The sequence below is a fragment of the Thermobia domestica genome, chromosome 4, assembly GCF_964235325.1.
Source record: "Thermobia domestica chromosome 4, izTheDome1.hap1.1, whole genome shotgun sequence".
NCBI lineage: Eukaryota > Metazoa > Arthropoda > Insecta > Zygentoma > Lepismatidae > Thermobia > Thermobia domestica.
In genome coordinates this window covers 260926209-260952763 of record NC_137457.1, presented here as the reverse complement: position 1 = coordinate 260952763, position 26555 = coordinate 260926209, and the positions used below count along the sequence as shown (strand labels likewise).

Genomic DNA, 26555 nt, shown 5'->3' with positions numbered 1-26555 from the left:
AAGTAAATGCAGAATCAGTGGCTGATGCTTTAGTCAATCATGTTTTTCTAAGGTAGGGCACACCTAAATTTCTCAGATTGGGCAGAGCTTCAAGTTTCAAGTCTGCGTTGTTTAAGGAGCTGACTCAACGGTTGAGGGTTACTTTGAAACTTGCAGATACTTTAGAATTGGGCGTTGTTGAGAAGGCTATACAAACAATCCCGATGTTTCTCAAAGCGTATGTGTATGATAAGCAAGAAAAGTGGTCTGATTGTGTTCAATCTATCACATTTTCTTATAATACTGCCGTCCATTCTGGAATGAAATTTTCTCCCGCTTATCTTTTAATGGGCTTTAATCCACCATGGTCAGTAGATAATACCATGTCTGTACCTGTTCAGTTTCAATCTAATGAAGATCGACTGAAGAAGATTGAAGAGGCGCGTCGTGAAGCGTATACGAATCTTTGCAAGAAATTTGAATGTCAGAAGAAAGTATCCGACACGAAAACGTCGCACACACAATTTTCACTTATGGAGACAGTCTTAATTCTGAATGTAATCCCAAAACAGGAAAATCGAAATTTTTCAGCCAAATATACAGAGGCACTGGTATAATAACAAAAAAGAATGATAAGAATAGTTATGTCGTGCAGTATTATTCCCCACGCGGTAAACTTGTGGAAGATTCCATTACTGTGTCCCGATCGAAGAAATTCTTTCCAGAAGAAAAGGAAGAAGAAGAGGAGGAGGAAGATAACAACAAAGCAGGATTAGAAGAAAAGGAAGAACAAGAATCTGAAAACAGAAAGGAAAACAAACAACAGGATTTTGGACAACAAGAAATACAATCAGAGGATGAGGAGACCTCTCAAATCACGAAACATGATTAACATCCGAACCATGAGCAACATAAAACCAATAATGGCCCTAATCTTCGAAGATCAGAGAGACTCCGTCAGAAACGTATGGAAATGAAGACACTTGTGTGATTGTTAAAGAAAAAGAAAGTAAATAACATTAAAGGAAATTTTAAAAAAATAGATTAGAGACTAACATAGGTGGTGGTATCCAATAACGCTGTTCATTACAGTAGATGGGCGAGTGGTGAGCGCCTGTGTGTTCTAGTTCGTTATATCTGTCCCCGATGGCCAAGCTTCGGTTTGTGGAAACACAAATCGTCCTTTCATTCTTGTATACTCTTATGGAGAGTGTTATTCCTTCTTTTGAACTATTTAGATTCATCTTTTCTATTCTTTAGTTAGATATAGGAGGGAGGAGATCTACGTTTAAACCGTAATATCTTTCGCGATTTACAGACTTTTTTTTTCAATTAGAGATTATTTAACCTTTAGATTTGTTATTTCAGCGTTCTCTTAGCAGAACGTGGTCAATAAGTTATACTCCTGGCATCTTTACGATTGCTGAGTTTTCTTTTATTGTTTTGTTTCTTGTTGGTCGCTTTATCATTGAACGTCTGTATATTTATGCTGTAATCAAAGTACAGCATTCTCATTTACTTCCGAATTTTTTATTTTTCTTTTTTTGAAGCTTGTGAGCTGAGTTAGCGTGTGATGATAATCAGAGGGTTTTGTTTTTTGTATTCTCGTTGAAATCTTATTTATTTTTATTTTATTATTCGATTACAGGTGAGTTGTAATCTAAGATGTAAGACAGGAAAAATGAGTATATGTACGGGCAGTAATGATGCTATTTTAATGCAGAATAATAGAAATATTAGTTTGTCCTTTTGTTAGGTACCAGGGACGTTGTTTATGCATCGTTTTCTTTCAATTGCATTGCTAGTTTTATCTAGATAAGAAAGAATCTATTGTTAGTACTTCCAGTAGTACGTTTAGGTATCTACGTGGAGTTTGCGAAGGACCTAAAAATGCTGCGCAGAACTGTCTAAACCATACTGACACAGTACATTACGACTCAGTCGATCGAACGACAACCACACAATCGAAATCCTTACAGCCCACGTGACCCTTGACTTCACAAAAGGATCGTGAGTGCCATAAAGAGGAATCCTAGTGTTTCGGTCAGGGATGTTTCCAGGAAGTGCAACACAAGCGTCAACATGGTGCAGATCGAAGCAACGAGAAGGTATGAGGACATACAAAAAACAGAAGGTGCCAAGTTTCTGAAAATCAGCGCACCGTCATCATATCACGTGCTCGCAAACTCTATAACTCTCTTGGACGCGAAAAGCGCCACATCATTATGGACGACGAAACCTACATCAAGGCCGACTTTTCAGCGCTTCCTGGCCAACAATGCTATACTGTCTCACCTGGACAGCTTCTCCCACGATCCAAAACAACGGTCGCAGTGGGAAATTCGACGAGAAATATCCTGTGTGGCAGGCGATCTGCGAGTGCGGAAAAAGGAGTTCAGTTTTTGTCACGAAGGGTTCAGTGAACGCTCAGGTCCATGTCCAATAATGCTTACAGAAGCGACTGCTGCCGCTAATTCGAAAGCACAATGTCCCCAGTTCTGGCCTGATCTCGCCCCAGCCCACTACACCAAAGCGACGATAGAATTTATGAATAACAACGGGATCGAATTTGTCAAAAAAAGACGTGAACCCACCTAACGTCCCGCAGTGCCGGCCTATCGAGCGTTATTGGGCGCGAGTGAAAGGTGTTTAGAGGAAGACAGGTGAGACTACGAAAACCATTCAGGAGTTTTACCGAAAGTGGATTGCTGCTGCCAGGACGATCAAGAAAGTGTCTGTCGAAATCCTCATGAAGGGAATCCGCAAGAAGCTGCGTCATGAATACAATCTATGAACTCTTTGCATTGTTTCTTTGAGCATACTTTAAGTCAATGTACTTGCTCTCAATAAATGTAAAACAGAAACTTGCACAATGCGTAATAAAGGTACTACATCAATTTAAAAATGACATATTTAATTCCGTACATACCTTACGAGAGCTCTACATTTCTATACGGGATCACTAATTACAGTTCCGAACAATACATGACAGTGAAACTTGAATTAAAGTTTTCGTACAACATACTACACCAGATGTCTATTGCAATAATTACTTCTAATACATAAACAATAGTTACTTCTAATGCATACAGATAGAGATGTAACCCTGCTAGCGTCAACCTTCAATGTAATTATTTTACGCGTGCAGCAAATGTTCAATCATATCACAATCCTCCACAATGCACTTTGCATTGCGCGTCAGTACATGCAGTGTTACCCGACAGATGTCTTCTCGGCGCTCTTTAACGGTGTTGAAGGCCTCTAGAATGGGGCATCACATTGCCAACGGAATTGAAATTGGAACGGAATTGGGCATAACAGTGGCAGTATCTCTGTCCATCTGTTGGGTGTATGTGAGACAAGAAAATGTTTGTGTGCATTAGAAGTAATTATTTATGATTTCGACAACCCTGCTGCAATGCACATTCTGAGGTAGTATGTTGTACGAAACATTTAAATCAAGTTTCACTGTTATCTGTTGTTCAGAACTGTAATTAGTGTTCCCGCACAGAAATGTAGAGCTCTCATATATTACGGAATAGTATTGTATCTCCAATTTTGCATAAAAACATCTGTTTATTAATATTCGTAACCATTGTCATGTATGGAAAGTTCGAATTAAGAAGTCAGGAAGAATGCTTTTTTTACGGCTCTTAATGAAGTTAAAAACTTGACATCTCACCTGGATCTTTGGTATAGAGTATCATTTTCGCCTAATTAGATACTGTCATTATAGTGAATGTTTCCACTCAAGACCAGTGCAAAATTGTTTAAAAAGGAAATTTTAAAGGGAAATTCGTAAGATTTCCCTCCGTTGCTTTTATCTTGTATGGAATACTGGGGTAATCTTATAACATCTGCAAGCCTGTTTCATTAGCTTTCAAACGAGATATAATATGTAACATAACTCCAAGTACGGGATGTGCTAGAATGTTTCAAACGAAAATTGGCAAGTGTAAGAAACAAAAATGTTACCCCCACCCTATTTCCGGAAAGAGGTGTAATAGACCCTATATTCACATAAGCGTTTTTGCTTAGAATGATCTTCTCTATCACCTCCCAGAAAATGAAAAAGAAAGAAAAAAGGAGAAAAATGAAATGAAATCTGTAAGTTTTACGTCCCACGATTATACCGGTTAGCTTAAAGGAGACGGTGATGATGAGTGAAATGGTGGAATGAAGAAAGTGGGAGGAAACAGGAGAACCCCGAGAAATCCCACGAGCACGGCGTTTGTCCACCACAAAGTCCACACGGCACGAGGTGGGATCGAACCAGTGACCCCAAGCACCGGAGGTGAACGCTCTACCACTGAGCCATCGCGCCTCCCAAAGGAAAAAGGGAGTGTACAATCCGTATACGGGAAAAAGAAAATAATAACATACAATAATAAATCATAGATGATCATTATAGAGTATTTCATTCAGAAGATCAATAAATTTTACTGTTTTGTCTGGAAACAGGTCTATCCTATTTTTAAATTTGGTATAGATTCTGAGCATTCTAGTGATGGGTAAATAGCTTTGAGTTGAGCTTCTTAGGCATGTAAAATATACCAGTATATTTTGATTTTTAGAACGATATTCTGGTAGATGTTGCAACACTATTGAATTATCAATTCTATTTGTCAATATAATTCTTAAAATAATAACAGAAGATACATTCTTATATCCTTTAAACTTTTAAAGTTGAAAAGCGAGCGCAAAAATGAAACTGAAAAATGAAGCTGAACCTGACTTAAATGTTTTGACATAAGTACCTCAGATTTTTTTAATAATCTCAACTGATTGAATGTCTTTCTTAAGAAGTGGGTGCGGTGGCTCAGTGGTAGAGCGTTCACCTCCGGTGCTTGGGGTCCCTGGTTCGATCCCAGCTCGTGCCGTGTGGACTCTGTGGTAGACAAACATCGTGCTCCTGGGTTTTCTCGGGGTTCTCCCGTTTCCTCCCACTTTCTTCATTCCACCATTTTCACTCATTTCTCATTATCACCGTCTCCTTTGGCATAGCGTGGGACGTTAAACGTAAAGATTTCTTTTCATTTTTCTTTCTTAAGAAGGAGCTCCAAAGTGTTAAAATTACTGATGTATCATATATTCCAGCTTACTCCTAACGAGAGTTGCATCTAACTTAATAATTGCTGAGAGCTGTGAAAATTTTCTTGTATTCGTGATGACAAAATCCAAAAGCTCTGTTTCCTGAATCTACCTAGGTATGATAGCAGTCAAATGAATATTAAACGTTACACTACAATCAAATATTACCTACATCAAGATCCCTAATCGATGTAACATTAACAATTTGTACGGTGTATGTTATCGATTGTGTACGCATAACTAAATAGTTACTTTTTCGTATTAAAAATTACACTTTTACACGTATGTACGTTCATTTGCAGTTTATTTGAATCACATCAATCTATAATTTTATTCCAAACTAGCAGCGTTCACCCCGCTTCGCTGCGGTCACCCCGGAACGCAATAAACTTTTTTACTTAGATAATTTTTACTTTTTCGCTTTCAAATTGCAGTAAATGTTAACATTATAGCGCCTGTCATTTATGTTAACCCGCCGAGTGACACGGTCATGCGGGTTGCATATAAATACGTTTATTTTTACCTATGATGAACTAACAAAGGATTTGTACGTTATGGACACTTGAATGGTCAATTATCTCAAGACACTGGTAATTAAAAATTAAAGTGATATGATAAAAACCATCTAGGGTCCAAATCCTAATAACCCCCCAAAAATAAAAGAAATTGGTTCAGCCGTATTAGCGTGATGAGGGAACAAAGGATTTGTACGTTCTCTTTTATAATATAGATTGTTTGTAAACTTTTACTATCTTGTTCCATTGTAATTGGTCTATAAAGCTTTGTCATCGACAAATAACAAACAATTAGCATTGCTTACCAATTCAGATATATCATTGATTAAAATTATGAACAATAAGGAACCAAGGTTAGAACCTTGAGAAACACCAGAAAACTTCTTGTTGGAAATCTACATATTGATTGCTTTTATGTAAATAAAATAAAACATCATAATTAAAATTTTGGATAATCTAAATTTCATAATTTTCTTGATTAATACTTCATAATCAATTTTGTCAAAAGCTTTGATAAAATCCAAACATGTCACACTCATTTGGTATTTTCTTTCAAAACAATTATAACCTGATAAATTCCAACAAGTCAGTTAGTGTTGATCTGTTGGGAATAAACTCATGCTGATTTGGAAAATACATTTTTTCATATCATCGAACAACTTGTCATATAATAACCATTCATATATCTTACACATTAACATTATAAGGGGATTGTGCCTATAATTAGCTACAATATTTTTGCTATCTGATTTTAATGTAGGAGGAATTTTTGTTTCTTACCATTTGGGGGGAAATACATCACTTTTCAAGGATAAATTTACATTAAATTTAATTTGTATAAATAAGACATCTACGTATGCTGTAATAATATAACAAGGAATTCCAGCTGGACCAAAATACTGTTTGAGTTTGAGGTGATTAACAGCATTTTCAATCTCTTCCGACATAGTCAAAATGTAAAATATCGAGTTTATTATTTATAATCAGAAAGCCGCTGAAAACATCAATCATTTTATAATTGAAATTCGTGTTACTATAAACCTGAGAAAAATATTATGCAAAACCAGTAGAAATATTGTCTTAGGAGAATTTCTCAACATTTAAAGTATACATTTGATTTATTATAGTGTGATATTATTTGGTATTTACAAATGGCCAAAAACGTTGAATATCATCATTAACATTAGTTTTAATTTGTTTTACATAATCATCATAAGCTTTATGTAAAAGTGTTCTTAAGTCTGACCTTAAGTTCCTGAATCTTTCGTCGTAGTACTTACGAGGAAGGTCCATAAACCGTGAGAGTTGAATTTTGATGAAAATTTGTGACAAGATTCAGTTCGAGTTGCTAAGTAACGTAGTAATAGTCACTCGATGCGCAAATGCTTCGTTGAGCTGCTACACCGACGCCATCTTGAAATCCTGTAGGCAATGCCCAAGAATACCCTTTTAGCACAAAAATGAAAAAGCTTTTGATATATCTGACTTCAGTATTGTAAACCAAGGTAAATCATCTATATGTGAGAGTACTTTCAGTGCATGACCGCCATCTTCAAAGGAGCCATATTGAATCGTCGTCAAATATGATAAATTGCAAGGGGGTCATGTGGGGTATCAAATAGCACTGGAATTTACTCCTGAATTCATTTCCGTAACCAAAGTTTAGATTACAACGAGATACTTTGTATCGTTTAATAATTATCTGTATCTTGGGCAGAAAGTGCTTCTATACAAGCACTATACTTGATATAATGCTAATTAAAAAATAACAAAAGAAGAATGTTTTTAATATATGTAAGAAATATACATTATTGTATAGTTGGTTGCTATGTAGTTGTTTATAGATACCTAATCAACATGTATGTTTGCAAGACAGTTTGTGTGAAAATACGTTAAAAGAGAATCAACTAATAAATTATTTAATACTCATCATCGACTTGTAATTTCGATAGAAAAGGTGAGAATACTAGTGGATATAATTACTGAAGATATTTTAATGTGCAAACAATTACTGCCACTAAAGATTTACTTATATTATTAGCCGAACCAGGTTGACGACTACCTTTGGTGAGTCGTTGTAAAAATTTTGGTTTACCTCACCCGGGAATCTTGTAAATTCATATCCTGAAGTCTAAAGTAAGGGTGAATTTACTTCAGTAAGAAGGTTCATGACTACGAACTTAACTATACTTAGAAGTGGTAGAATAATCACAAGAAAAATTATGATCGGTGAGGCAGTGGAGAAAGAAACTGTTGACAGTGGTAACAACGAACAAAATATAGCTCCCATTGCACCTGAAATGTTGACATTAGAAGACAGGATTATACTAGCTTTGCAGCGACAAGAACAACGACAGGAACAAAGCCGAAAAGACGATTTGGAAGCCATGAAGCAAAATTTGGCTCAGATGTCCAACGAATTAAAACAGACGGTGGAGCAGAAATTCGAAGAATCCAGTAAACAGTATGAGGAATTAAAACAGACGGTGGAGCGGAAATCCGAAGAATCCAGTAGACAGTATGAGGAATTAAGTAGACGGTTGGAGCAAATAGACCAAAAATCAGAAGAGACGAAACAATCTATTATCCAGGCGGTGAGTGACATCACATTACAGTTCGATGAAAAGCTAAAAAGAGTATCTGAAGATTGCCAGGATAATTACAACCATGTAATCCAAGAAGTCAATTGTGTAAAAAAGGATTTGGAAGTAATAGAATCTTCTGTACGTCAACAAAAGATTCAGGTCACGGATAATTCTAACCAAATACGTGCAAATACTCAGTTGATATCTACTTTACAAGAGGAAATTAGGACGCTACAGATTAAGGACAACGCATACCACAACAACATGGTTAATGATCGTTTGGAGTTCCCTTGTTCACAAGAGATTACCTCGCCTTCACCCGTAGCAGATCAATGTGGACCTTACGTTATCTCTTCTTCAAGTAATCCATCCGATGAGGACATTATTTTGGAAAGAATTCATCCAAGGAATACAGATGGGCGGAAAAGAGATGGTGAAATCACGCATAAAGCAGTAGGTAGGAATTGTCACTCAACACGAACACGAAATGGTGAAAGGTAGGTAAAGTTAAGTGTAAAGATGAGCGAAATACGTGCTATGAGTAAGTTTAGTGGTAAATGTAATGAAAATGCTACTTCTTTCCTAGAAAAATTTCAGGATGAGTGCAATATAATGTGTATAGATAAATCGCAATATATGAAACTAATCCCTCATTTATTACTCCCACCATGTTCTTTATGGTTTAAAGCAGTACGGGATCACATCAATACATATGATGAATTCAAAGCAGCGCTGATTGCAAATTACGAAAATGACTTTTTGCTTGCAAACAGAGATGCCACGATTAGAAACCAACCTTTTAATCCTCGTTTGCACAAATCTGTTGTTGATTTTGTTGTAAATACGTATAACGAATTAAAAGTCGTGAATCCACTGCAATCGGAATCTAGAATAATTGCATCAATTCGGAATTTACTACCGTTTAAACTACAACAGATTCTGTTTTCTACACAGTGCATGAGTTTTAATCACTTATTAATGCTTGTCCAATGTTATGAAACTCAATACCATGCTCAGAATCATCAAGCGGGATTAGGCAAAATTAAAAACAATTCAGATCATCTTGTACCTGTTCGGAATCTAAATATCCGTAATGTGAACGATACGGAACACAACCTAAATCGAGTGAATTTAAACAATCAGAACGAACAAAATAGGCAAAGATATGTTGGGAATCCACGTAACCTAATTAATCGTGACAATCCTTATGTCAGACCATATAGCCAAAGTAGATTCAAAAATAGACGTAATACATGGCGAACTTCCAGGAATACAGTAAATTACATGGATAGACGTAATCGTAATTCAAGAGATGGCACTTCACATCAAAATCAAAACAATGACGCAATTCATGTACAGAATAACAGTGTGGGACATAATAACGATTGTGCAGTACAATGTACTTTATTAGAACCATATACGAGTATGAATTTAAACTAACTGCAGCTGATGTGGTAGGGGTTAAACCCATATCAGCTATAGATTCTCATGAACATTTATCTTCAAATTTATGCGATAATGTCAAACCCATATCAGCTATTGATTCTTATGAACATTTATCTTCAAATTTACGTGTTCATGTTAATGATGAGAACGACCATTTACATGACGTATCTGTAAATAATTATTCGGAAATAGCAGTCAATAGATGTCAATATCAATTTATGCCTGTAGTAAATCGTTGTTGGTCCAAAGATGATAATGTCAATGATGGTTTTGATGTTGAAGAAAACTTTGTATTTTTAAAATCATACAGTACAGCTAAAATACCTGTCAAAATCAATGGGTTAAACACGGAAGCTTTATTGGATACATTCGCAAACGCCTCGTTATTATCATATTCGGCATGGAAAATAATTACTAGTGATTATTCGAATTCTAAATTACAAAAGGCTGAGAATCTCATTATAGTCGATTTTACCGGCAAACATAAAAAGAGAGTAGCTGGAATTACTCGTGTGACAATAGCTATTCAAGATTTTGAAATGTCGATTCCTATTCTAGTGATAAAGGAACTGAATGAAAAACTAATTATTGGTTTAGATCTATTATCTCAATTGCGTGTCATGCTCGACTTTAGAAATCAAACGTTAACTATACCCGGCATACCTCAGGAAATCGTTCAGAAACTGCTTCCTAAATCGGATGACATTGCTTGTCAATATAATAATGTTCCTAATGTATTGAATAATGTTTCTGTAAGTTCAGAAAGTGGTAAATTAAATGATCAACTAACGCAAGTCACACAAAAGTTGATGGATTCAAAAGATGATGTATTGTTTTCTGAGTGTGTTAAGTCACTTGAAAGTAGTCTTGATTTTATAGATAATACAGTAAAAACTCACTTTAAGGATATCCTATATAAACATAAAAATGTCTTTTCAGAACGTCCTGGGTGTTGCAAAGATTTTGTTTATTCTTTTAAGGTTAAAACAGACAAACCTATTGTGACTAAGCCTTATATAATTCCCTACCGATACAGAGAAAATGTACGTCAGCAAATTACAGATATGTTAAGAGATGGGATCATTAGGCCTTCACGAAGCATTCACCTTAATCCATTACATGTAGTTTCTAAGAAAAATGGTTCTCTACGTGTGGTTTTGGATTTGAGACGCACGAATTGTCATATTGATCTGGAACAAGTGAGGTATCCTCCAGTGGAAGAAATATTAGCCTCTTTACAAGGGAATGCAGTCTTCGGAAATTTAGATCTAGTACTGGCTTATAATCAGGTCGAATTGCATGAGGATTCGAAACCGTACACGGCATTTAGTTTTGAAGGTCACTTATATGAGTACAACCGTGTAGTCTTTGGGCTTATCAATGGTAGTGCGGCGTTAGCTTCATGCTTAAATAAAGTCTTAGGTCAGGACTTACGCAGCAACGTGATAACCTAAGCTGATGACATCTTGATAATGGGAAAAAATCCGCACGAATACTTGAAGTACTTAGATATAGTTTTAGATAGATTGGAAAATTCAGGTCTTACTATCAACCTACAAAAATCCAAATTTCTACAAAATTCTATAGAGTTTCTTGGCTATCAAATTGATGCTTCTGGTTTACAGTTCAGTCAATCTAAAGTACAAGCCATAGAGGATCTGCCTGCACCGTTAAATGTGAAACAGACACGACAAATATTAGGGCTTTTCAATTGGTTTCGCAAAGCCATCCCGCGATTTGCTGAGATAGCCCAACCATTATTTATGATTATAAAGAAAGGAGTACCATGGCAATGGGGCCCGATCCAAGAACATAGTTTTAATAAGTTGAAGGAAAGCGTAAAGCGAAACATCCATTTGAATCACCCTCGATATGACGTTCCTTTTTATGTCCAGTGTGATGGTTCTCAACTTGGAATCTCTGCAGTACTCTGGCAACCTAATCCAACCATTAAGGAACCGGCCGTTATCCATTGCGCTAGCCGTACTTTAAAGAAAGCTGAGAAAGGATACACCACGACAGAAATCGAACTTTTGGCCGTACGTTTTGCGATACAAAAATTTGCTCCATATCTCAGTGGATGCCATTTCATAGTACTTACCGACCATAATTCATTACGATACCTTAACAGCATACAAGGATATAATAACAGACTACTTCGTTGGTCGTTAGAGCTTCAATCTTACGACTTTGAAGTACAACACATTAAAGGGGTAGATAATGGACCCGTAGATACCTTATCACGTCTGTTTCCTGGAGAAGAGCAACATATCTTGTCCATCAACGAATTTAAGGTCTTACAGGATGAAATAGCCACCATTTCAATGGAAGATCTAAGAGAACATCAACTGAATCATCATGAATATAACCAAATCATGAAACATTTGTCTTCATGCAGTGAGGGATGTAATTGCCCCAAACAATGGAATTCCAGATTTAAATTATCCAACGGAATTCTACTTATTAAAGATTTTAAATTCAAGTCTAGAAACAAAGTTTGCATTCCACCTACGCTGACAACTCGTATATTAAAAGCTTATCATGACGATTTCGGTCATTTTGGTTACGTAAAGGTATGTGCCTTGATTAATAAATCTTTTTACTGGAGAGGAATGAGAGCTCAAATCAAAAATCATATCAAGGATTGTACTGAATGTATGCGAATCAAACACAACTACCAGGCTGTACAAAAACCTATGCTCTCAATAACGCCAGAGAGACCACACTCGTTTTTATCTATCGATCTATATGGACCGCTACCACGAGCAGCTACCGGAGAAACTTATCTACTTACTACTATGGATATCTTTTCGCGTTATGTAATAGCTTCTCCTCTGCGTAGAGCAACTTCCACTGCTATCATAAATAAAATCTTGAACGTATACATTCCACATTGTGGTCCTATCGAACACATATTGTGTGATAATGGTTCACAGTTCAAAAGTGATGTGTTTATCAAAGCAATGAACAAGGCTAACATTAAAATTCATTTCGTAACTCCGTACCATCCTAGCAGCTCTGTTGTAGAAAATGTGCATCGTAATTTTGGTATGTTGTTTCGACACTTTTGTAAAGATAAACATGCCGAATGGATTAAGCATGTCAGCCAAATCACGTATCTTTTGAATCATTCGATATCAGACACTTTGGGCGTGTCTCCTGCTAATGTACATAACGGTTCTGATTTGATTTTCCCTGTGGAACAACATTTTAATGTCAAGCTAGAAGATTCGACAATCATAGATTCTTCAAATTTGGTGAATATGGTAAAAATCCGAAGACACAACAAATTTTTGAAACGTAATTCTCAATTAGAGTCTTTGCAAGAAGGAAAATATCGGATCAAGATCAATGACTTAGTTTTTGTTAAACAACATCCACAAAGTAATGCGTTGTTAAAGAAGATTTATAAATTTTGTGACATTTTCTCAGGTCCTTATTTATGTTTCAAGGAAATAAACCCTAAAGTTTTTGAATTGTTGAATGCTAAAACGGGTACGTCAATTGGACTTCGTAATATAGATGAGTTGAAGGTTTGGAGACCTACCCAGTATACAAGAGAAAAATGGATGCGTTTAGTGAAAAGACTAGTTGCTCCTGACATTCTTGCTCAAATTAATAAGAATGAAGGAGACTAAAAGAAAAAAAAAGGGTGTCTTCTGTTTGTGCAAAAATAAATTTATTTTCTTCCTTTTGTTCGTCCGAACGTAGGTTACGTTTAATTTTTGATTTCTACTTAATTTAATTTTTCTTTAATTCTCATTAACCAATGATAATTTTCAAATGATTTTAATTTTGTCTTGTTAATGTGAAGAATTATAATTTGATTCATAATTGATTAAACACAAAGGTTATTTACATTATGTTGATCTGTGTTGAAACTTTGTTGTCAAAGATGAATATTAATGGAATAAAAGACTTATTATAAATGTATCTATATGAAAGAAACTTAATGAAGATATATACGAGGGGCGATCAAAATGTAAAGGACATAACTAATGTAATATCATTATTATAAACGGACCAGTGGTTCTTAAATATAAAAGTCAAGCTCCTTTGTAACTTTTATATTCAGTCCCATCGTCGGGCGACATTTTATACAACGAGATACTTTGTATCGTTTAATAATTATCTGTATCTTGGGCAGAAAGTGCTTCTATACAAGCACTATACTTGATATAATGCTAATTAAAAAATAACAAAAGAAGAATGTTTTTAATATATGTAAGAAATATACATTATTGTATAGTTGGTTGCTATGTAGTTGTTTATAGATACCTAATCAACATGTATGTTTGCAAGACAGTTTGTGTGAAAATACGTTAAAAGAGAATCAACTAATAAATTATTTAATACTCATCATCGACTTGTAATTTCGATAGAAAAGGTGAGAATACTAGTGGATATAATTACTGAAGATATTTTAATGTGCAAACAATTACTGCCACTAAAGATTTACTTATATTATTAGCCGAACCAGGTTGACGACTACCTTTGGTGAGTCGTTGTAAGATATCTGTTTTCACTTCAGAGTTAAGAGCTCTCTCGCTCACAGGAACATACACAAACTAAGCAAGTAAAATTTGTGATATGAAATGCGGTCGTGCAAACACTTGCATGATTTTAACTAATGCAATAGTAGTTATTTGATCTACAATAGCCACTATACCAATCTGATCTTGAGACTAGTGAGAGTTATCGTTAATTAAATTGAAATGCCTGTAGTGGAAAATGGTATAGCAGCACTGTAACAAGTTATACCTATTTCAAAATCGCTATATATATGAGTCTGTGTGTGTTGCGATTATGCATAACATTTAAATGCTGTAATATAAGTTAGGTGGAACGGCACATATGGTTTTACAGAATCTGTCTTGAAGTTATTAGAAAATTAATAGAAAAAATTAGAAAAATAATATAAACTATTGCACATAAGCAAATATTAACCTACTAACCTTTTGCTCAATTGCGATGATGGAGATCCAAAACGTAGTGATTAGCACACAGTATTATGGAGCAGTGCAAACACTTAACAAATGCACTTTCGTGACAATCTTCATGATCACAGACACTATTTTCTACTAGTCTTCAGAACATTTGTAAATGAACCAACTATTGCTCCTGTTACGTACTCACATTTCTGCCATGCATATGCAAGCATGTCCTTTAGGACTGGCGCACAAAATTGATGATACACAACAGAATGCATTTTCTTTATGAAAATTCTGCCATATAACTTGTACACCGAACAAGTGAACACCTGCTGCAATCAGTTATTTATCACAGTTTTGATATGAAAACTAGTCTTGCCCTTATTATAAGCAAGTGTTTTATCGTTAAAGGTGGAAAGGTGCTATTTAATTATTTTATATTGAAGGGAAAAGGAAGAAAGAGGCTTGTTTTATGGATTGCAACTTGGAGTTGAATCTTGTAATAATCTTTACTGCCACATGTTCTTAGCAGTTGTGCATGCATTCTCTTATCACTAATAGCAGAACAGACACAAGAAAGTGAATTCTAAGTTTCCAGGTGTATCTTCTAAGAATTAGCTATGAACTGATAATTTAAATCTCCTTCATTGTTCAATGTGGCAGCAATAAATCGATTGTATTTAGAGAAACTGTCAATAAATACATTAAAGTATTTTAACTTCGTAATATGCACAATAAATTATAGGTCGTCAAATATGAGTATTAAAAAGGAACGCAATATTCTGCAACAATGATGGTCTTTGCGTAAGGTTGCTAGATTGGAGAATAAAACTTAACACACTATAATGCACCACGTAAAATTGCCTAAAAGAGATTTTTGGTTTGATACAATTCAACGTCCCACACGCCTGCTACGCTAAAGGAGACGTGGACCTACTGATTATAGTGGAATCCGAACCATTTTGGTCGTTCAACTAATATGTACCAGTTTATATAATTTTTCTAATATATATCCGAACAATCCCTTTGGTATTCTCTGCTTGTCAGTACTATTAGGCATGTGTTTCATCGACCAACAGTCTATTCCATCGCACTTTGAAATAGGTATAACTTGTAGCATGCTGATATTCCATTTTTCACTACAGAAATTTCAATTTAATTAACGATTTCTCTTACTAGTCTCAAGATCTGATTGGTATAGTTGCTATTGTACTGCATTAACTACTGCATTAGTTAAAATCATGCAAGTGCTCGCACGACCGTGTTTCATGACACAAGTTTAACTCGCACAGTTTTTATATGTTCCTGTGGGTAAGAGGGCTCTTAACTCTGAAGTGAAAACAGATATCTAAACTTTGGTTACGGAAATGAATTCAGGAGTAAATTCCAGTGCTATTTGATACCCCACATGACCCCCTTGCCATTTATCATATTTGACGGCGATACAATATGGCGCCTTTCAATATGGCGGTCATGCACTGGAAGTACTCTCACATATAGATGATCTACCTTGGTTTACAATACTGAAGTCAGATATATCAAAAGCTTTTCATTTTTGTGCTAAAAGAGTATTCTTGGACATTGCCTACAGGATTTCAAGATGGCGTCGGTGTAGCAGCTCAACGAAGCATTTGCGCATCGAGTGACTATTACTACGTTATTTAGCAACTCGAACTGAATCTTGTCACAAATTTTCATCAAAATTCAACTCTCACGGTTTATGGACCTTCCTCGTTAGTAAATTTATGATTTTTACATCAGATACCTACACTTCCTAAGTTGCATCAAGACATTTGCATAATGCAACATATAGTAAGTCCAGAGTCGAATCAATATTTTCAAAATCGTGTAAGTCTTCCCATTTGTAATCACTAGTTTACAATACAGCTTGTAAAAATCAAGTCTCCTACAATTATAATATTTTCTTTGTGTTGCTTTTTTATATAAGGCCATCCTATTAACGGGCAATATCGAATGGATAAATTAGGATGTTTCTTATCTTCAGGCACTAACGAAGAATCATCTTGTTCGAGCTCCACTGAAACACTCGATAGAAACAAATCTAAAGTTCTTTGGTTACAACTTTGTATATATTTGTATAAAATATAAAATAAATTGCTGAGTCTTTGGCAAGCTCTCGAACCTCTTACAAATCATAACTTGCATCACCAATTTGTTTTAAGATTCAAGTCTCCAATTATAATGAAATCAGAAGCAACAAAACTAATGTTCTGTCCTAAGTGACTAAAAGAAATTTGATAAACACTTAGTTGAAGTTGGTATTATATAAACAATGTTCATAACTGGCTTCTTCTTCTTCTTCTTCATGTTTCATCATATAGTTTGGTTTCATTATACACAGGACAGAAAAGATGTTTATTATTACGAGAATGACCTCACAAATTGTGGAACTCTATTATTTAAGTATTTCTTAATAATGTTATAAATGGAAAACCAGTAGATAAAGACCAGGTACATATTTAAGTCTTATGTAAAGATAAAAAAATAACATTTTTCTTTAATTACCAGGTAACATTTGGAATGTAGTCTGTAGCAGGCCCGTAGCTAGGCATGGCCAGGGGGTTGCCCACTTTCAGTCCCCCTGAAATTTTCAGTTGTTTGTTGTTATGTATGTATTCTGTTTCAACAAGAAAAACTCACTTTTAACTAGCAGGCTCAATATTGGACTTAAAGGAGAAGTTGGTCAATTGCTATATATGGAGCATTGGACTGTGTGGTTCAGCGACTTGGACATGACGGAAGTTAGAGAAGAAATATTTGCAGAGCTTCGAAATGTGGTGTTCGAGGAAAATGGAGAATATAAAATGGACAGAGAGAGCAACAAACGAAGGTGTTTTAAAACAGATAGGAGAAAAGAGGACACTTCTAGTCACCACCCTTCGTAGAAAGGCCAACTGGAGTGGACACATCTTACGAAGAAATTGTCTTTTTCATACCGCCATAGAAGGAAAGATGGAAGGGAAGCGAGGAATAGGAAGAAGAATACAGCTGATCGGTGATTTTAAAAATGGAAGAAAATATTGGGAGTTGAAGGGAAACTGAAGATCGAGAAACGTGGGAGAAACATTTCCAGGCCTAAATCTAAAATTTAAAATTAAAAAAAAAAAAAAGCTCATTAGTTCCAGCACCTGCCGAAAGGCAGAATACTTAATAATAATAATAATAATAATAATAATAATAATAATAATAATAATAATAATAATAATAATAATAATAATAAATTGATGTAAGATTAGCAAAAGTTGCTCCTCCAAAAATGATAGCCTCGCTGTTCTAGTGTCTTATTAGACCTAGTCTATACAAACAAACATTGATGTTTAGACGTAAAGTTCACAAAATAAATAGTTATACTAGCTTGTTTCATACTTTCTTGACTCCATGATTATCGGTACGATTTTCATTTTCAATTCTTAGACATCTTTAAATTTGAAAATTAAAAAAAAAAACTTAAACCTAAAGTATGTGAAATAAAAGCACAAAAAAGTACGCAACATTTCTGAATTCTTATGTTTTCAGTTGAACTTTGCTCAACGTATTTTCTTCATGATGACTTTAAGAGTTTTGATTTATGCGGATATTCAGAAAAGTCGTTTTCACTTTGTTATTGGTATAGTATCTATTAATTATTTTTTTTAAAATACACTAGTTTTGTACAAATAATTAGCACAATTGTTAAGGCACGATTAGTGATTTGTAGTATATTTTATTGTTACAAATCGTTTTTAGTTTAGATTTTAAGACCTATAAGCCCAACTAACTTACCCTGTGGCCTATGGAACCCGGAGGTTCAATGCCGCATTCACAAAAATTCTTCACTGACTTCTGTCCTTATCCAACTGGATCTAGTATCTACTTTGTATTCCTATTTCTGCGAGATTCATCTTAATACTATCCTCCCATATGCGCCTAGGTCTTCCTAATGGTCGTTTTCCGATTGGTCTCCCAGTTAAGACTTTGAAAGCGTTCCTACTTTCTTCCATCTTGTTTATATGACCTGCCGATCTGAGCTTCCTAGATTTGATAAACCTAACAATATTTGATAAACTATATAAATTATGTAGTTCATTGTTATGAAGTTTCCTCCATCCACCATTCCCGTTCCTCTTTGGTCCGAATATTCGACTCATGATCTGGTTTTCAAATACCTTCAGTCTACGTTCTTCCTTCAGAGTAAGCGACCATGTTTCAAACCATACAGACAAGAGGCATGATTATAGTTTTATATATTGGAAACTTCAAATTCTTCGACAGAATTCGAAACGGTAGGAGATTTTGAACAGAATAATAACATGAATGCCCTGCTTTTAGTCGACCTTTAATTTCTCACTAAATATGGTTTTCGTCTGTTAATACTGATCCTAGATATTTCAAAGTATCCACTTTATCAAAAGTATTATCTGATATTTTAACGTATCCATCATTTGCCGTATTAGGATTCCGACGAACTTCCATGTATTTAGTTTTCTGCATTTACTTCTAAACCCATGTCCCCGCAAGTGTTTAATAAGACCTCTGCATTTCTTTCTATTGTTCTCTGAATCCTATTAAATTTACATAATCAGCATACGCCATAACCTAGCCCAACACAAATAATAATTTGTAGTAGTATGTTAATTATTAAAGCCCTGCAGATTATTATGTTATTTGCAGATTAAAGGGTTAGGCCTACTTGAACAATAACACAATTCAGTTATTTTTACTTCCAGAAATTAGTGGGGTACAACCTGGTACTACCTGGTTTTACCCTATCATAAGTACTCTGCAACGATTTCTGCCCTCATTGTACAGTCCACAGCATAGAAAACGTTTAAGTCCAAATTACTAACAAACTCTTTGCGCCATGTGCTTATGCATTCAGGAACACACGTCTCAATCGACCATTTGCTCCTGGTATTCAGTCCAACTCGCATTCCTCTCCTTGTTGGAAGCAATCTGTGTGACGTAATATACTCTTTCCATTCAGATGAAAAAAAAGAAACAGGAAACATGTTTACAAGCTTTATAAATCATAAACCTTCTCTTTCATTCGTTTGTTCTGAATTGCCTTTTTAGAGCCCTGTATAAGAAAAGCTTCATCAACTCCTTTATTTGCATTATTTCCCTTCTTCAAAGACTATATATCACATCAAGCTCGGAAGATGCTCCTTGTGAAATCTATGGAAATTGTCAATCGTAAAGTATTTTTTGTGTTTCCCGAAGTCTGTAATGCGGGCGCAGAGCTCTAGAAGCTACTGACAGAAATTAATATTATTCAATGTTTAATTTATTTTTTTTCCAGTAATTGCAAGCAAATGCTCCAGGGGCGTCACTTGGGAAGGACAAGAGGGTGTAACTCCCCTCTCTCGAGTTTGATAAACACATATTGTTTGATCAAATCTATAGTAAAACACTGATATAAAAAGTGAAACTCATGTCGGCGGAGAATCCCCCCGAATAAAATCTACAATGATGCTGCTTTTAGTAACAAACTTATAGACTTGCAATAGCACATTACTAGAGCGCTTACATTTGGTTTCAAGAGTCGAAGGTTTGATTGATCCCAAGCCATGTGCGCTTATAATGGACGACATTGAGAGAGAGAGAGAGAGAGATTAAAATATAGAGATAGAGAGCGATTATTTACATATACAAGTTTAGAATTGGACAAAAAATTATCGGACAGCATCCGTATTAGGACTAAATTTCTGGTTATGTGAAACAGAAGAAGGAAAGTGTCCGAACTCCAGGATCACATTAGGAAGTTGTCGAATTAAGATGGGGAACTCTTTTTTTACAGCATCAGATGATTGTGAAGGGACAGAAAGATCCTAAGACCCACGACTCACTAATCCACTCCCAAATTTTGAGCCACTTGGCTCACCACTCACTGACCCATTCCATCTCTGATACTGTCCTGTTACATTAAATAGGTATATGTTTAATTAATTAATTACATGTATTATAACTTTTTCTTCGTTTCAACAACTTGAATTCATTTTGAAAACATATCATTAGCTAATACTTAACAGTAAATTATACCCTTTTCACTTCAGCGTCAAACAAAACATGGTGGACATAACAGTGAAGAAGAATTCACTTGTAGGATGTTACTATCCTGCAAAAAAAAAAAAAAAAAAAAAAAAAAAAACGCGTATAGAGGAAGTACATAAAATTACTGCAATTAAAGAAGCATCATCAAAAGGAACATAATTGTTTTATTAACTCATTAAATTGTTGTTCCTTCTCGCTTCGCAAATGAAATGACCACAGGAAGTTTATTCAGCTTTGATTTAATATGATAATTATACTGAGAAGATGTCACATTCTGAAACAACACCGGCATAAATATAAAATCCTTGTAATGTATTAACATTTAAAGACACCGTTTAAAAGAAATAAACCAAAACATTAATCAATATATAGATCAGTAATTATATACTGTATTTGTCACTGGTTAACCACCTGCAACTATAGGAAAGTGCACGCTTTGTGTTAAGAACGTGCATATAAATAGAAAGTGCTGTTGTACGTTATGATGCACAAAACGCAATTTCTGAAACGATATATGACAATATTACATATTCTGCAAGGTAAGTTCAAATATTTGTTATTCTTACATGTTGACTAAAAATAGAGAGAAAAATCATTAATCATATAATGCGACAATTAAACTATGTATCACGATTTACTATTAGGTGTAACTATCTTTGTTAAAAGGATGATTGCATGTTGACCTCAAGAGTAAGCTTTCAGAATACGAACATCCATACCGAAAAGGAAACGCTCTACTTACAAAACGATTGCAAAAATCAAATTGAAACATTGAAATCTTATTTATTTATTTATTTACTAGCTGAAATGTCCTTCTTTGCACGAGAAGAAAATATTTATGAAAAAAAATAAATCCTCTTTCCCCTTTGCATGAGCATTTCAATGAAAGTATAATGACAAATATCTATGAAAAACTATACATTCGGCATAAATTCTGAAACATCCTTCTCTCAAAGAATACACTTTTAATTAAAATGATATTATAAAATCTCAGCTTGTTGTGGATACTAATTATGCTCCAAAAGTTGTTTCAAACGGGTCAGATGTTTTCCCCCCACTCCAAAAAAATTATGGATTCAACACTAATCTCAATCATTGTGGACATTTTATTTTTCACCCCTTCTTACCATGTATTGCAAAGAGGCTGACTTCAGTCTTAAACGGCATCGGAGGCGTCTCTACTCATCTCAATGAATGAAAACTGTTGATTCCACACTAATATTGGTCGTTTACGATTATCATTACATCTCACCCCTTCCCACCCTAACGCTTTGGAGTGCTTGGATGTTTTACCCTTACTAATGAATGAACTTGGACTTGAAAGTGTGACTATTTATCTTAGCGACCTAGAAAACTATGGATTCGACACTAATATCGACGGTTATCGATTTTTTTTTACATGTCACCCCTCCCACCAACACTCTTGGGATGCCTTGCCCTCATAGTAAGGCAACGATATTGTCACTATTTATATAAGCGACCCTGAAAAATATGGATTCGACACTAATTTCAGTAATTTAGTTTACGCCCCTTCTCACTCCGAATGTTGATGAGGCTGAACTTGGACTTAAACGGCATCGGAAGTGTCTCCATTTATCTCAGCGATTCTAGAAACTACGGAATCCACACTAATATCGGTCATTCACTATATCTTTACGTATCACCCCCCTTCTCGACCCAACGCTATGAGAGTTAGGTGAGTTTTACCCCTACTGGGGCTGAACCTGGACCTGAATGGCGTCGGAAGTGTCACTATTTACCTCAAGAACCCACAAAACTATGGATTCGACACAAATATTGCTCATTTTCGATTATTTTTAAATGTTACCTCTTCTCATTCTCCCTATGCGTACTTTGGATGTTTTACAACTACTGTATTTGTTTCTAGTTGTAAGTCATATGTAAGAGATATGCTGGAACATACACACATATCTACATAAATATAAAATGTTCCTTTGCTCCTCTTAAATAAAAATGTGACACATGTTTAGTTTTAATAGGAAATTTATATACTGACAAGGCAGAGTACCCCGGTGTAACACGCCGATTGTGATAAGATTGCACAAACATAGAGATTATCGAAAAAGAAGCGACACGAATTTTTTATATCGGCCAACAAGCGCATTGAAAGGGTCAAACAGAGGCATAAAATGAAGTCAAAATGAACCCTTTTAATGGGTGCCTGGCTAGTGCCCGGCCCCGTATTTGTCCAATTCCAGTCTCTCATTATGTAGGTATTATAGAATTAAAATCTTTCTTTATCTCTGTGTGTCCCAACGGATGTTTATAATTAAGTATCAAAGAGCTTTAGTGTCTCAGTTACTCTTACACCGTTTGTACACAAACTTTTGGGTAAACTAGTTGTTTTTGAAATATTAAAAGGGTTGTGCATACTTCTGGTATGTACTGTGCAGATTTAGAATAGGTTTTGGTGATACAGCCTTACCTACGCTTACTGAATCAGTCAGCATATATATATATATAATATTACGTTTATATTTTTAAAAAATATATGTGACTACCACTTGTGGGAGAAGCGAGAAAAGTACTTACAATAGTTGTGTATAGTATTACGAAGTATTCATCTAAAGAGAAGACCAAATAGTTCTTTCTTGCTTACTTTAAGGCGGGCCGGCAACTGATAGCAGAACAGCCTATTAAAGTCAAGGAGCAATAAACACACACAAAAAAATTATATACGTTACATCGAAAGTGTACTTTACTTTCCAGGAACTTCTCTTCAGAATTTATTTTTGATGACAGTTTCAGTTTATATACATCTAACTTTTTAAAACACACAGAAAGTTTGAAATTAAAATAAATACAGTGTTATGAGACCATGATCTCTCGTTTTTCCTCATATTTGTATTTTAGAGTGCACTTACTTTACACCAAAAACTACGAGCCTCACTTTTCTACACTTTTCCACTGAAGAAAAAAAGTTTTTTTTAGGATTTACCACTTTCCGTAATTACCCTTACAGTACAGTATACGACAAGATGTTTCACTTCATTTTCTGGTGTCGGTTTGTGACATTTGTAGTCAGAAAATAACCTGTTAACATCAATAGATGTTACTGGACAATATTTATAGAGACGAGCAAGTGTAGGTAAAATTTAACCCTTGAAGGTATTTTCCCATAGCTTCAATTGTTTTGTAGTCGAAGTTTCTGGCAATAACACCCGTCAATTTCTTTTCCACAGAACGGCCGAATTTACAAGAAACTGACAGCAGCTCGTGCTGAACTTTATCAACTATTCCCTGTTCAGCGTAAGCTCTAAACTCCGATAAACAAAATATTTGTATCCTTCCGCTCATCACAATTACGATTGGCTAGTGATGTATCACTTCTACTTCCCAGGGGGAGGAGCAAATTATACACGTGCATTCTGACAATACTTTATCGTGTTGTCCAGATACTTAGGGCAGCAGCAGAAAAGAAAGAAAAAGACTTGAAAGATAAGTTTACATTTATCTGGTAAGCAATTGTTGCTTAGTGAGAATAGGTTTCCCGTGTTGGTGTTTCACCACAACACTCGCGGAACTGGGATTCATGTAAGACATCTTTCAAACTTAAAAGCAGAATACGCTTCCACAGTTGAATTGGCGCCATAATTACTGCGCATGCTTAGCGTTTATTTCTATTGTTTCATTAACTACTCTCGATTGCAGTATTATTCGATAATCTGTATTGTATCTTTGTCATTTATAATAATGTAGTAGTTTTATATGGAGCTTCATAGTTAAAGTAATAATCAAATCATATGAATTATTTTGCGGAGGAGTACAAGCGTTTGTAGGCCAACAGCAAATCAGCGAGATTTAGTTTGACGTGGTTTTGTTTATCGCAGTTTAGAGCTTAGGCCAAACAGGGTTTAGAGCTAAGCATTCACTGGGCAGCAATCCTCGCGTCTCTTGATTCTGAATTGATGTTGACACGATGTTACAATGTCCTTATCATTATCGAATTTCCCTTAACATCTTGGCAACTGTAAGCGTCTTTGCTCTGCTGACCGGTTGCCAACATTATTGGCCCTCCATACAGGCCCGTGCCGTGGGGGGAGCGGGCCAACGGCCCCGAGCTCCGAAGTAATGGGGTGAAAAATTCGGGAGAAAAAAGGAAAAAAGATAGGAAATATTGCTTGGAATATATGTATGGGGTCGCCGCCGTATACTCTCGCCCCGGGCGCTGATTTTCCACGGCACGGCCCTGCCTCCATAAATTAGGCTTTCTTCCATTATACCATGCAAAAAGTCATTTTGTTGTATACACATTTACATGCATTGAAAATGGAAACTGAAACTGGATTTGGTCCATGCTATAATATAAGCATGTCTGAAAAAAAACCTTATAGAATATAATGAATATGCTCTTAAGAATTAATATATGCTCTAACATTTGAAATATGCATTTATATGCAGTATTAAACTTCAAATTCGAGCTGTATTTATTGTTATTAGAAACCCCTACCAAGTTTAATAGAGATGCATATAAGCAAACAAAATATGCATTTGCATAATAATCTGATGTCTACTCATGACATTAGCTGTGTTGCCGGTGTGGAAATAACTCTCCTGCTACTGGTGCGACGTCTTTCAGGAAGTTGCTCCAGGCAGTTTTGAATACAAAATGATCAAACAGTCGACATAACTTTTTTTTTTTTTTTTTTTTTTTACATATCGCATACAGTATTTCAGCATCAACAACAATATGGTGCTATCTCGGCATTCATTCAATAGCACTGGAAAAATACTGGGAGATCCTATTAGAATGCTCGATCAGGGAACTCAAAGCAAGAACCGCTATATTGTTCAACGCTAACCATTCCCTACGTATATATTATACATTTAAAACATTCATTAAGCTCTGTTAAATGAAAAAAAAAAAAAAAGAACTCCATATAGCCTACAGGGCAAGTCAAAACGATGGACCCAATTGCTGAAATTTATTCTGTAAAATCTAATAAACATATGTTATTTTGAGTTACGTGTTAAAAAAGGTAAATTGTCAAAGTTTGCTTCAAATATATAATAAATGTTTATGTGAGTATCTAACGTAACACGGCACACATCAAAACGATAGTCTTATGTCCTGCCAAACCTTTTGTTAACATGTTGCGGTCAACATCAACAATATATTTCATGCTCGCTGTTGAGTCTTAGCGGTAGAAAGTGGAAACATTGAGTGTATTGAAAGTGGAAACATGTCGATTAGATTTCACAGAATAAATTTCTGAAATCGGCAGTGCCGTGCCGTGGAAAATCAGTGCCTGGGGCGAAAGTATACGACGGCACCCCCGATGCCGTATGGACTTTGTGGTGGACAAACACAGTGTTCGTGGGTTTTCTCGGGGTTTCCTCCTACTTTCTTCATTCCGCCATTTCATTCATTTCTCATCATCACCATCTCCTTTAACCTAACCGGCATAACCGTGGGACGTAAAACTGAAAGGCATCCGTGTCCATATGAGTGAGGTTAGCAGACCAGATGCGAAACGCCACCATGGTTGGCGCGAAGGCCCCAAAAATTTTCAAAAATAAACCCTGCTTTTCTTTGATTTTGAGCACTTTTTATTACTTTTTCCATCAATTTTATATGTCTTCTTTCTTTGCTCCCGAATTTTGTGCCCCCTTACTTCGGCGTCTGGAGCCGTCGCCCCGCTCGTCCCTCCCGTCCACGGCACGGCACAGGAAATCGGGTTCATTACTTAGACTTACCCTGTATATGTTAGCGTACATAGCAGGTGAGCATATTATCCGTAGATTCGTTAATTTAATATTCCTCTTTAGCTAATAATATTCATAAGTTTTTAACCGATTCTTGTTATCATCATCTCTCTTAATTCATAACAGCCGCAAATTAGAGTTGGAAACTGTGTATCATATATTGCATTCATAATATATTTCTGTCGTTAAATAATTTTTCTGTTATTTCGTAGATTAACTGCATAAACACC

The 26555-nt window shown here is 35.5% G+C and overlaps 2 protein-coding genes across 2 annotated transcripts in view; one reads left to right on the top strand and one right to left on the bottom strand.

Moving 5' to 3' along the window:
• Window positions 1-26555, bottom strand: part of LOC145684032 (uncharacterized) — a 271555-nt gene that overhangs the window by 123513 nt on the left and 121487 nt on the right. The window lies entirely within an intron of this gene.
• The window catches only part of LOC145683599 (neuronal acetylcholine receptor subunit alpha-9-II-like), a 68430-nt gene continuing 49868 nt past the window's right edge, over window positions 7994-26555 (top strand). Inside the window, exon 1 of the mRNA XM_081754940.1 lies at window positions 7994-8117. Coding sequence (XP_081611066.1) covers window positions 7994-8117 — 124 coding nt within the window. The remainder of the gene's footprint in view (window positions 8118-26555) is intronic.